Genomic DNA, 12,142 nt, shown 5'->3' on the forward strand with positions numbered 1-12,142 from the left:
AGGAGACTCCACCACACTCCTTGGCAGCAAATTCCACTGTTGAACAGCTCTTACTGTCAGGAAGTTCTTCCTAATGTTTAGGTGGAATCTTTTCTTGCTCCATGTCCACTTCTCTGGAGCAGCAGAAAACAACCTTTCACCCTCTTCTATATGACATCCTTTTATATATTTGAACATGGCTATCATATTACCCCTTAACCTTCTATTCTCCAGGCTAAACATACCCAGCTCCCTAAGCCGTTCCTCATAAGGCATTGTTTCCAGGCCTTTGACTATTTTGGTTGTCCTCCTCTGGACACGTTCCAGCTTGTCAGTATCCTTCTTGAACTGTGGTGCCCAGAACTGGACACAGTACTCCAGGTGAGGTCTGACCAGAGCAGAATACAGTGGTACTATTACTTCCCTTGATCTAGATGCTATACTCCTATTGATGCAGCCCAGAATTGCATTGGCTTTTTTAGCTGCTGCATCACACCGTTGACTCATGTCAAGTTTGTGGTCTACCAAGACTCCTAGATCCTTTTCACATGTACAGTACTGCTCTCAAGCCAGGTGTCACCCGTCCTGTATTTGTGCCTTTCATTTTAATTTTTTTGCCCAAGTGTAGTACTTTACATTTCTCCTTGTTAAAATTCATCTTGTTTGCTTTGCCCCAGTTGTCTAATCTGTTAAGGTCATTTTGAAGTGTGATAATAATAATATCTTTATTACTGTCATAGACCAGCAAAAAAAGAAAAAGAAAACCAATAATACATAAAATAGATAGTTCTTGAGTATTATCTTTGAATAATACTGTTTCATAATCCTATTTTAAGTTAAAATTGGGTTAAAATTTAATGAGGGATAGTTCCCTTTAACTATTGTCCGCTGAGAATTAATAGGCGGCTTTATCATTGTTATTGATTGATGTCACGGCGTGTCTTAGTCTTGACGTGTAGTAACAGAATTTAGCTACATTCTTAGTGCGCTCTGGGTTAAAATCCGCTAGTAGGTATCTAGTAAGCGTTTCTGTTGATCGGCCTGGTAAGTCTTTTAACAAGGGATCAATTATCTCCTTCCTCATGTCTCGATACAGTGTGCAATGGAGGACATGACTTATCAATTCGATCTCCTTGTTATCACAAGGACATAGTCTCTGTTCTGCCGGAATCTGGAGATATCTACCAGTTAACAATGCCGAGGGTAGAGCATTGAAACGAGCCCTGGTGAAGGCCCACCGATATCTCGGATTTTCTAACGTTTTTAAATAATTAGCTAGATGATTTAATCGATGCTCGTACAGTTGTCTATGTATTAAGGAAAGTCGGGTTAGGTTGTTTTGTCGATCAATATCCGAGATTCTTTCCTTAATTAGCTTTTTTGCCCTTTCCCATCCCATGGACAGAGTGGGCCCCACCGGCAGTCCATAAGAGACTAATTTCTTTTGGATGGTCTGCTCCCATGTAGATCGGAATCTATCAGTGAAGATTAGGGGGAGAAGGCCATTTGGGGTCTTATTCACTTTTAGCCAGTACAGTAGAGCTGATTGCCATACTTTAGATCACGGGTGTCAAACACAAGGCCCGGGGGCCAAATCCGGCCCGCCAGACCTCGTCATGTGGCCCGCCGAGTGCCCCAGCCAGCGGGACCCAGCAGCGGGACCTTGCTGCTGAAGCGCCGCGCCGACAAAGCGCCGACAAACAGCTGGGGCCTGGGGGTGTTAGAAAGGCGCTGTGTGGAGCGCCCCAAGCCACAGCAGGAGAAGGAGGAGGCAGCTTGCCGGGTCAGTGCCCAGCAGCGCCGCACGGAGAGTGCCGAGCCTCTGGGACGCAGCAGTGCTCTGTAGCACTTTGAATTGTCCTCCTCCTGCCACGGCTCGGCGCCTGGAAACGGCTGCTGCTGCTGCTGCTGCTGAAGCACAGACAAAGCACCCAGCAGCGCCGCGTGGAGCTGCATGTAGAAGGACCCCAGCATCTCCAGGTACCAGTAGCTCTGCAAAGCTCCTGCATGAAACCCTAGCAAGCCTCCACCACCCAGTGCAGTTACCAAAAATCATTTTTCAATAAATTGTACAATAATTGTACATTTGAATATCTACTTGCCATTATTCTGACTATGTTTCTGCTTTCAGAGCTAGTTATTACTGACATTATTACAAAAAAAAAGTAATAATTGAATGCAGTGACAATAATTTATGATAATAAAGAGTGGGCACATAGTCCTACAGATACAACCGGCCCTTTGAGGGTGACCAAACTGCTGATGCGGCCCCCGATGAATTTGAGTTTGACACCCCTGCTTTAGATTCTACTATTTTGAAGTGTGATCCTGTCCTCTGGGGTATTGGCCACCCCTCCCAATTTGGTGTCATCTGCAAACTTGCTCAGGATGCCATCATCCAAGTCATTGATAAAGATGTTGAATAAGACTGGGCCCAAGACAGAACCCTGTGGCACCCCACTAGTCACTACTCTCCAGGATGAGGAGGAGCCATTGATGAGCACCCTTTGGGTTCGGTCAGTAAGCCAGTTACAAATCCACTGAATGGTAGCATTGTCTAGCCCGCATTTTACCAGCTACTTTACAAGAATATCATGGGGCACCTTGTCAAAGGCCTTGCTGAAATCAAGATAGGCGATATCCACAGCATTCCTTTCATCTACCAGGCTTGTCATTCTGTCAAAAAATGAGATCAATTTAGTCTGACATGACCTATTTTTCAGAAACCCATGCTGAAAACCCATGCTCACTCACCCTAAGCATTTCAAATATTGCAGAACTGTCAATGTTTTAGTGTGATCCAAGGATGAAATATTTGTTTGGTAACAAAATGTTTGAAAAGGTCCTGCTTCTGGAATGCAGAGTTAAATTTAAACATAGCACCATGTTGTAGGAAAGACATTCCATATGGAAAGTTCTCAATGCATAGTTTCTGCCACTATTAAAAAAAATAGTGTAGTAAAAAATGTGCACAGGCCTATTATGCAATCAACACCGTGTTTGCTGTTATGACCAACCTACTCCTTGTTAGAATCAACTCTGAGTCATGAGCTTATGACTCCACCTACTGGGAAGACAGGATGCCAAACTAAATTATCAGTTACCCAAGACTTCAAATACACTTCAGTATCACAGACACTCCAGTATCACAGAAGCACCATATGCTTCTTCTCTTTTCCCCCAGTAGTCGTCTTCTTTAAGTACAGTACTCTTGGGAATAGATATCTTTTCAAAATAAGAGCATGTTCTATGTTATAAATAAAGTACCCCTCTGATTTTTGGGGTGTGTTTTCCAATCTATTTCTCATCAATAAAAATTTCAGTGTGGCACGAATAATTTTTTATTCTGAAAGTGTGGCCCAGATAAAAAAGTTTGTGAACCGCTGCATTCCATCATATACAAAGCCAGAACAGCCATTAACTCATTTGTCACGTGTTTAATGTTACTAAGCAATTGGACCTATATAGTAAAATCTGCCCGTTTCTTTAAAAAAAAAAAGTATTCGGCAAAAGGCCTAGGCCCCGCTAGATTATAAGGCCCTGGGCTGCAGCCCGAATGTAAGCCCGGGACTGGTTGCAGGGGGTTGGACTAGATAACCGGCTCGACGTGATCCTTTCCAAATCTACAATTTTGCCAAGTCGCGCGGAACTAAACGGGGGTGGGGAGCAGCAGCAGCAGTACCAAGCACGCCTGGAAACGCGTTCCTGCGATGGTTTGAGACCCGAGCCAAGCTTCTCCTTCGAGCCCCCCCCCCCCCAAGCCCTCCTCCGCGGTCCTGCTTAGGATGGCAGTCCTTTCCCTATGCCGGCGGAAGGGTGCGGGACGACCCACCTCCCGCTGGGATGAGAGCGAGCTGCAGAACTGCATCCCGCGGCGTGGCCGCCTCCCCACCCAGCCTCGGGCGGCTGATTCTCCCCCCTCCTGGTGTGCGTGGCAGCCTCCACGCCTCCCACCCTCTCGGGCGCGTTAGGGAATTGGGGGGCGGTGCTGGGAGAGGGGCGGGCAGGAAGAAGCGCGCTCGAAGCCCCTGTCCTGCCTCCTTCCTTTCATCCCACCCTCCTTCCTTCGTGCCTCGGATTGAATGGGGGAGGAAGTGTCGAAGCCGCGCTCGCTCCTGCTTTTCTCGCCCGCGCCGTCCAGAGGCACCGACGTTCCACCACCATCATCATCGGCGAAGTCCGGCGGCTCGCGGCGCCCAGCAGCATCGAGCGCAGCATGTCTTCGGCTAAACAAAGGAGCGGCAAGGGCGGCAGCTCCGCGCCGTCCGACAAGGGAGCCCATTCAAACCTCCCCGATGACGTGGCAAAGAAGCAGCAGCAGCAGCAGCCAAACCAGGCTCACGCCAAGGGGAGCAAAGGAGGCGCCTCGGGTGCTGGAGGAGGCAAAGCCTCGTCGTCATCCTCGTCCTTCTGCAGCCTGGCCAAAGCCTTCAACTTCCTCTTGTCCCTCGCGCTCATAGCCGCGGCTGCTTTCTCGGGCTACTATGTCCATCGCCTCTCCGAGGAAGTGAACCGGATCAGCGTCCGGCAAGAAGGCTTCGGGAGCCAGCGGGAGGAGTTGGCCCGCGCCTTGGAAGGGGCTGTGCAAAAGGTATTGGGGGAGGAGGGTCACCATAGTAATTCTCTGGTTCTGCATTTTCTTAAAACTTTTTGCGAAGTTGCGGGGGGGGGGGTGAGGGGTGCCGTCGGGGTGGGACTTTGGATCAGAAGTCCAGGGCCTTGCTCTGTGTTTTGGAATAAGTGGAGTGATCGAAGTCATCTTCTGGAGGTCTCTTCCCCCCAAAGACCATTAAAGACATAGTCTCACAAATTATGTGTGTCTGCACCCCTGGGCTGAGTGCAGGCCTTGCAATGGTCTCCCCACCCCCTCTGAGGCCTCTGGTGAATGCGATGGGGTAGGGATGTAAGCGAGGAGGAGAAGGTTGGCCGAGGACCTGCAAACTTTGCAAGGCGACTTGGTTCAGTAAAATGCCTGGCACTTGTGGCATCCCAGTTGGAGGTGCCAAAAGTTCCTTTGAATGGAATCATGGGGAAAGCTTGGATTGTGAACAGTTTTTGCCGGGGAGTGTTTTTATTCCTTGTAAGGAGAATTCTGGGAGGGAAAGCACTTGGGCCTCAGCAGCCAATTCCCATCTTCCTGTGGATTTTGTTTGCACCGTGTATCCTTTCGGGTCTGGGAAATCCCCATCCTAAATCTGATAATGGGGTGCATCCAGTCATCCAGTATACCGTAAAATCTTCCAAAACTTGTCCTCATGCACGGAGTATCAAGCCAGTTTCGCCTTTCCACTGTTTTGCACTTACTGTTGCACTTACTCATTTACACTAAGGATGGCCCCTTGTGCAAGATATGGTATGGCTCTTTGACCACTTCTAGGCCCCTCCTTCAGTTTTGCCTTGCACCCCTGTTTTATTTATTTTTTATTTCATTAACTTATGAATTGTTTTCCATGAACCATCCGTAAGCCCTTAACAATAAAACATCAATAATAAAAACAATCAAAATCCTTATAGATGCAGACCAGGATAAGAATCAGGGTGTGGGGAACATTTGGACCCCCAGAGGTTGCTGAACTACAACTCCCATCATCTCTGTCCATGGGCCAAGCTTGCTGGGACTGATGGCAATTGTAGTTTGGTACCCTCTGGATCAGGGGTCAGCAAACTTTTTCAGCAGGGGGCCGGTCCACTGTCCCTCAGACCTTGTGAGGGGCCGGACTATATTTTGAGGGGAAAAAAATGAACGAATTCCTATGCCCCACAAATAACCCAGAGATGCATTTTAAATAAAAGGACACATTCTACTCATGTAAAAACATGCTGATTCCCGGACCGTCCGCCAGCCGGATTTAGAAGGTGATCGGGCTGCATCCGGCTCCCGGGCCTTAGTTCGGGGACCCCTGCTCTGGATCTCCACTCCTGACTTAAAAGGAAAGGTATTTTGTAAGTGCTGATCATGTATATGACAGGGGCAGTGCTTGTCTGAGACGTCACGGGAGGGAATTCCAAAGGGTTGGCCTATTAAAGGGTTGATTCATACATTGTACAGACTGGACCTTCTGATGAGAAGGCATCTGCAATGGGTGAGATGATATTTAGGTAGGGGGAAGCCTTTGCCAATCTGGTGTCCACCAGATGTTGGGCTATGGATGCACTGGCTATTGGGAATTGGTAGTCCAAGCATCTGGAAGGCACCAAGTGGGCAAATGCTGGTTAAAAGAAACCTAAGGGGTGGTATCCAACAAAGGAGATCTACTAGGGCAAGGATTTCTGATGGTGCAGTGGGGCTTCCCTTCCCACTCCCTGGGTGCCCCTAAATTGAGCACCTTTGCAGGGAGAAATTGCCGTATTTTTCACTCCATAAGACGCACCTTTTCCCTCCCAAAAAGGAAGGGGGAAAGTCTCTGCGTCCTATGGAGTGAAGGCCAGAGCCAAAGCCGTACGCAGTGGGAAACCGGTTTTCAGGCTGCTTCCGTGACAGCGGAGAGGGCTGCTTCCCTCTCTCTTTCACCCCTTCCTTCCTTGTCTCTCTTTCTTTCACTCTCTCACCCCTTCCTTCCCTCCCTCCCTCTTCCAACTTGAATAAAATATGGGGGGGGCAGGTAAGCCCCACCTCACATACCACATCAGCCTTTCTCAATCTGTGGGTCCCCAGATGTTGTTGAACTACAACTCCCATCGCCCCTAGCTAGCAAGGCCAGAGCTCGGGGATGATGGGAGTTGTGGTCCAACAACATCTGGGGACCCACAGGTTGAGAACTGCTGCAATTGATCTCAAAACAAAGTGTGTGCACACTATATGAATGACAATGCCCATCAACATGGGGAGCAACGACTTCCTCAAATATTTAATGGGGGGGGCAAAGGCACCTAGGCCTCTAGGAGTTGGCTGCTATGCCTAGGACAATTCAAGGAAGCAAAATATTTTTTCCCCTTGTTTTCCTCCTCTAAAAACTAGGTGCATCCTATGGTCAGGTGCATCTTATGGAGCGAAAAATACGGCACATTGCATAAGTAGACATTCTTGTGCTAGAGAATCTACATGGTTGGATACTACACATGGTTCTTCATATGCTTTAACCACGTAGGCCACATTTGCACCATACATAAAGTGGCGTTTCTGAAATAATTCCGGGAACTGTAGTTTGTTAAGGGAGCTGAGAGTTTTTAGGAGGCTGCTGTTCCCTTCGCTGAGCTACAGTTAAACAAAGAAACAATCCCTCTTTGTAGGCTATACTGGGAATTGCAGCTCTTCGAGAGGAATTGGGTCTCTTAACAGCTGTCTTAACAGTGTTGTTTTTCTATAAAAAGAGGTGCCAGAACTCACCATGAACACCTCCCTTATTCTCTTATAATGGCAAGGGCGGCCACCTAAGAGGTGCTGGAACAGTTCTGGTGAGTTTCGGCTGAAAAAAGTGGCATCACGTTGCTTCAAATTTATGGTGTGAATACTTCAGTTGGTGTAGCTCCAGTTGTCCTTGGGGTCAGGCTCCTAAAAGTGTTCAGCTGCAAAGTTAAAAGCATTAAATAGAAACCATTTAACTCTGCATTATAGTTAACTATTACCAAGAACGAATTTAGACATGCCCTTGGCAGAGAGTATACCCTGCCAACTCACGGAGTAAATGCTGGCTGTGAAAGTGGATAGTTTAGTTTTTTTGTTTTTTAAAAAAAATGTCCTCCACATCTACTTCCTACAAAGTAAGGACGGCTGAAGAAATTTGCATTTCTAAGGCTGATAAAATCCATAATGCTCCTAAATTAATGCCTTGTTTTGTGCCAGCATGGCATTCTAAATATTAAGATAGGGAAGTCTGCATTCTGCTGGAGTGACACCCAGTGGGGACATTATTCTGTTGTATTGCTGCTTATTAAGGGAAGGACCATAATCCCTTGCTGTGCACACAGATTCTTGTGAGTAGTGTGCATAATTGCAGAGAAAATATGAAACCCAGCAGATTTTAATCCAACATGGATTTTGGGATTGTTTGGATCGCAACCTTTTAATTTTTTAATTTTTTTTTACTATTCAAGTTTTTACTGTTTTACTGGTGGTAGATGGGCAGCTGGTGGAGATGTTTTAACAATGGTGTCACATGTCGGCCATGTGTTCCCATCAGCAGTCTGGCTGCTGCATTCTGCACTAGTTGGAGCTTCTGAACCAAACCCAACAGCAGCCCCATCCAGAGCTCATTGCAGTAATCCAGACTTGAGGGTAACAAAGCGTGGACTACAGCAGTCAGGCTGTCCCTGTCAAGGACCATCCATAGCTGGCGAACCAGACAGATCTGATAAAAGGCACTTCTAGCCACATAGGCCACTTGGGCCTCTAGTACATGGGTTGGCAAACTAAGACCCGCGGGCCAGGTCAGGCCCAATTGCCCTCTGGATCCTGCCTGTGGGTGGTCCTGGAATCGCCACTTGGATCGGCGTGATCGTTTGGGCTGCGCCATTTTTTTGCAATCCCCCCCCCGGTGCCTTCCGCCCCCCATGGCTCCGCCTCCTCCCTCCCTCCTCCTGGCTTCTCCCCACCCTGAGGAGGAAGGGAGTTGGGCTTTGATTGGTGCCAGCCAATCCAAAGCCTCGCCGCCCACACACTAAGGCACGGCCCAGACTCGCCAACCGCCCGCCGGCCTCTCCGTCCGGATCGAGACGTTAGCACACAATTTACGTGGGGAGACAGATCTGATTCCTGTCCCTGTTCTGCTATTCTTCAGTATTGCTGAATGGAGGAAGTTAAAGCAATAAGCACCCCAGACAAAACACGTTTGGATAGCTCAGTTGGTTGGAGCATGGTGCTGATTATGCCAAGGTTGCAGGCTCAATCGCTGTATTTGGCTAGATGGTCCTCAGGGCTCTTCCAACAACACTACAATTCTATTATTATTTGAATTGGAAAGTTTCTTAGTCTAAATGATTGAATCATGGGTGCATCAACATAGGTTTGTGCAGAAATGCACGTGAATTCACATTAATTTTTGTCCACTAGTTCTGCTCACTTTGTTCCATTCCACTGCTCATTTCCCCCATCAGACTTCCTGTGAGCCTTGTAGAAGTTCCTGTGGTGCGTACGCCATGTCTAGATTTATCTATATGTGCATTTCTCTTTTAGGTGCAGTCTCTTCAGTCTGCATTTGGAGGTTTCGAATTGACGCTGAAAAATGCTCAGCAGAAGCAAGAAGTCACGGAAAAGGCTGTTAGGCAAGGGGAGGGAGAGATCGCTCGCATTGGTGAGGTTCTTCAGAAACTGCAAAATGAAATTCTGAAAGACCTGTCAGATGGCATCCACGTTGTAAAAGACGCCAGAGAGCGAGATTTCACGTCGCTGGAGAACACTGTGGAAGACAGGCTAACTGAGTTAACTAGGTCGATAAACGACAATATTGCTGAATTCACAGATGTTCAGAAACGGAGCCAAGAGGAAATCAATGAAGTGAAAATGAAGGTGGCTTCCCTAGGTGAAGCAGAGGTGTACAAACACGAACTTCATGCTTTGAAAGGCGTTGTTGACGAGATGCAAACGTCCATGGAAGCAAAAGAGAAGACTATAGAGTCCTTGAAAAGTATGATAGATTGGATGGAATCGGATGTGTTGTCCGAAGTCAAAGAACTTGTCAATCTCAAGCAGGAGCACGAAAAGTTCAAAGAGGTGGCCGATGCAGAGCACATTTCATTACAAGCTCTACAAGATAAAGTTCTTAAAGCAGAAGAGGCTATTGGACATCTCCCTGGTGAGCTTGAGAGACTCCGGGAAGATCTCTTCCACATCAAGACTTCTGCCAATGCACAAGAAGGTGATGCTCTTCCCAGAGACATCGTAGCAACTCTGCAAATGAAGAGTGAAGGATTTGAATCCAGGTTCAGGTCTATAGAAGAGAACCTTGAGGCTTTGAGGTCACCATCTGCACAGCACACTGAAGGGATGGAATCTCTTCTCTCCAAGTATGACAGCAAGCTAGCTGCTTTAGAGGAAGAGCTCGGCTCCATCCAGGCTCATTTAGAGAAAGAGGTGCGCTCAGTGACAGATACCGTAAGGAGCCTTAGTGAATCTCAGCTCTCCATGTACAGTGATGTTGAGGAGCTAAGGAGGAGCGTGAGCGACTTCCCAAACAACGCTGATGCACTTGATAACATCCAGAAACAGGTCCGTGCTCTGCTGGATAAAGAAAAGCCTCAAATGGATGCAGGGCAATCCAGAGATAATCTAGGGGAACTCTCTTCTGTGGTAGGTTCTGTTGATGAGCTGCGATCTTCTCTCGGCCAGGCTGAATCCGACTTAAAAATGCTCAGGACTGCAGTTGACAGTCTGGTTGCTTACTCTGTGAAAATAGAAACCAACGAGAATGACGTCCAGTCACTGAAGAGCTCCTTAGAGGATATAAAGAATGACCTGGACAGGTTGTTTGTGAAAGTAGAAAAGATACATGAAAAGGTTTAGCTACCTAGTGTAGAGCATGTGTAACTGCAAAACCAAAAATAGTTTTCATAGGCCAAAGAGTTTTGTTGCTGTTGTTGGGGAACATGGAATATTGGTGGGTTTGAAGCTAAAACCTGTTGGTGCCGTTATAACAATCATAACACTTTCTAGTTAGGCTCCCATGATTTTTGTTTGTTTCTTTCTTTCAGTTGCTAGGACAAATTGTTTTGCTTCTGCTGTTTAATTCACAGTACAAGAGGAGGAAGCCAAATTATGACAACTGTTGCCTTGATCCATTGGCAAACATGGGGGAAGGAGCCTTGTGCATACAACTGAGTCTGTGTAGGGCTCTGCTCACTGATAAGAAGAAAAATGTTACTGTGTAATCCAATTCAGGGTGTGGACTCCCCAATATTGTGTTGAGGCTACCTTGCAGCTCTTAGAACCAGTATTGCTATTCCAAAGAGCACACATCTTCTGGTGCTTTTGAATTGTCCCAGGTGGATTAAAAAATGGCAATAATGGATAGAACTTAGCCATCAACCAGTCTTGTTGGGACCATTTCTGGATTGAAGGCTGGGTTTATTTTCAGTTGTGATGCCCTAATTCGTTCTGTAGGGAGCTATAGGAACCAAGTCAGGGAAATGAAACCAACCAGCTAAATAAAAATGTGCCATTTTGATTGTCATGCCAAAAAGAGTGGGTAGAGAACGCAGAATTGTTTCCACACCCACCCACACCCCAATTCGTTTTTAACATGTCCTCTGTGCTGCAGCAAGGTATAATACGTATTACTAAGATCCACACGAAGTGCCTGATCTTATTGTTGACTTCGGTGAAATAGAATTGGACCTCAGCCTGATTTTTTATATATTAGAAATAACTTTGGGCGTGGGCAAATGTTGAAAGAATGAGAAGTATTAAAAACTGTTGTTCATTTTTAAGAACCACTGAACATGGACTGGATCCTTGTTTTACTTCCGTTAGAAAATGTTAGCATTTTTGTTTTTCACTTTTAAAAAAAATTGTATGTTTAGAAAGGTACCTAATTTTAGGAACAGGCTTTTTGGTTTTTTTGGAAGCGTTCTTAAGATCTGCACATAAAGACCTCTTTGCGTACAAAAAGGTTAGCACTTATTTTTGGAAACAGCACAGCATCAGGGGTGATAGAGACAGAGAAGATGTCTGGCCATATCCGATGTTGCCAACAATGTGTGTATTCAGAAACTGCCTCCACGGGACCCTAAGCCTTAAAAGCCAAGGAAGATCCATGGTATTGAGATCAGCTGTTACTTTCCTAAGCTGCTCTTCACCGATTTTTCCTTTTATGAGTCTTGAACAATGGTATAGTTGACTGTGAAATTAACTTTTCCCAGTATCTGTAATGCCTAATAAACAGTTGGAATTTCTGTTAATGTATATTACAAACATTTTTTGGGATGCAATACGAAAGTGCTTCTGCAAATTTGTGGAAGGTGGGGATACCAATTGGTCAGGGACTGGCAGGAGGCTGACGAGTGTGCACTGGGAGAAGGTGGGCTGGAGACTGACTCAGGAAGGGGGGGGGATGAACACCCAAAACGAGCAATAAATCATATCCCTTGTATGACCTAAGTATTTTTGCTAACTTTTCAAAGCTGCATGAAAATCCACATTTAAATACACATTCCTAAATGCATTTTCCTCTCCAAATGCACACTTCTAAATGCATTTTGATAATGCTTTCTTTGGACTGCAGTTCCCTGG

The 12,142-nt window shown here is 46.4% G+C and overlaps 1 protein-coding gene across 1 annotated transcript; it reads left to right on the forward strand.

The window, feature by feature from the left end:
* Window positions 1-4,059: 4,059 nt before the first annotated feature.
* CKAP4 (cytoskeleton associated protein 4) lies at window positions 4,060-11,811 on the forward strand. Its single transcript, XM_035126519.3, has 2 exons — window positions 4,060-4,570; window positions 9,092-11,811. The coding sequence occupies exons 1-2, from the start codon at window positions 4,196-4,198 to the stop codon at window positions 10,415-10,417; spliced, it is 1,701 nt and encodes a 566-aa protein (XP_034982410.2). The 5' UTR covers window positions 4,060-4,195; the 3' UTR covers window positions 10,418-11,811.
* The last annotated feature ends 331 nt before the right edge of the window (window positions 11,812-12,142 follow it).

This window comes from Zootoca vivipara, chromosome 9, assembly GCF_965207765.1.
Source record: "Zootoca vivipara chromosome 9, rZooViv2.hap1.1, whole genome shotgun sequence".
NCBI classification, from domain to species: Eukaryota; Metazoa; Chordata; class Lepidosauria; order Squamata; family Lacertidae; genus Zootoca; species Zootoca vivipara.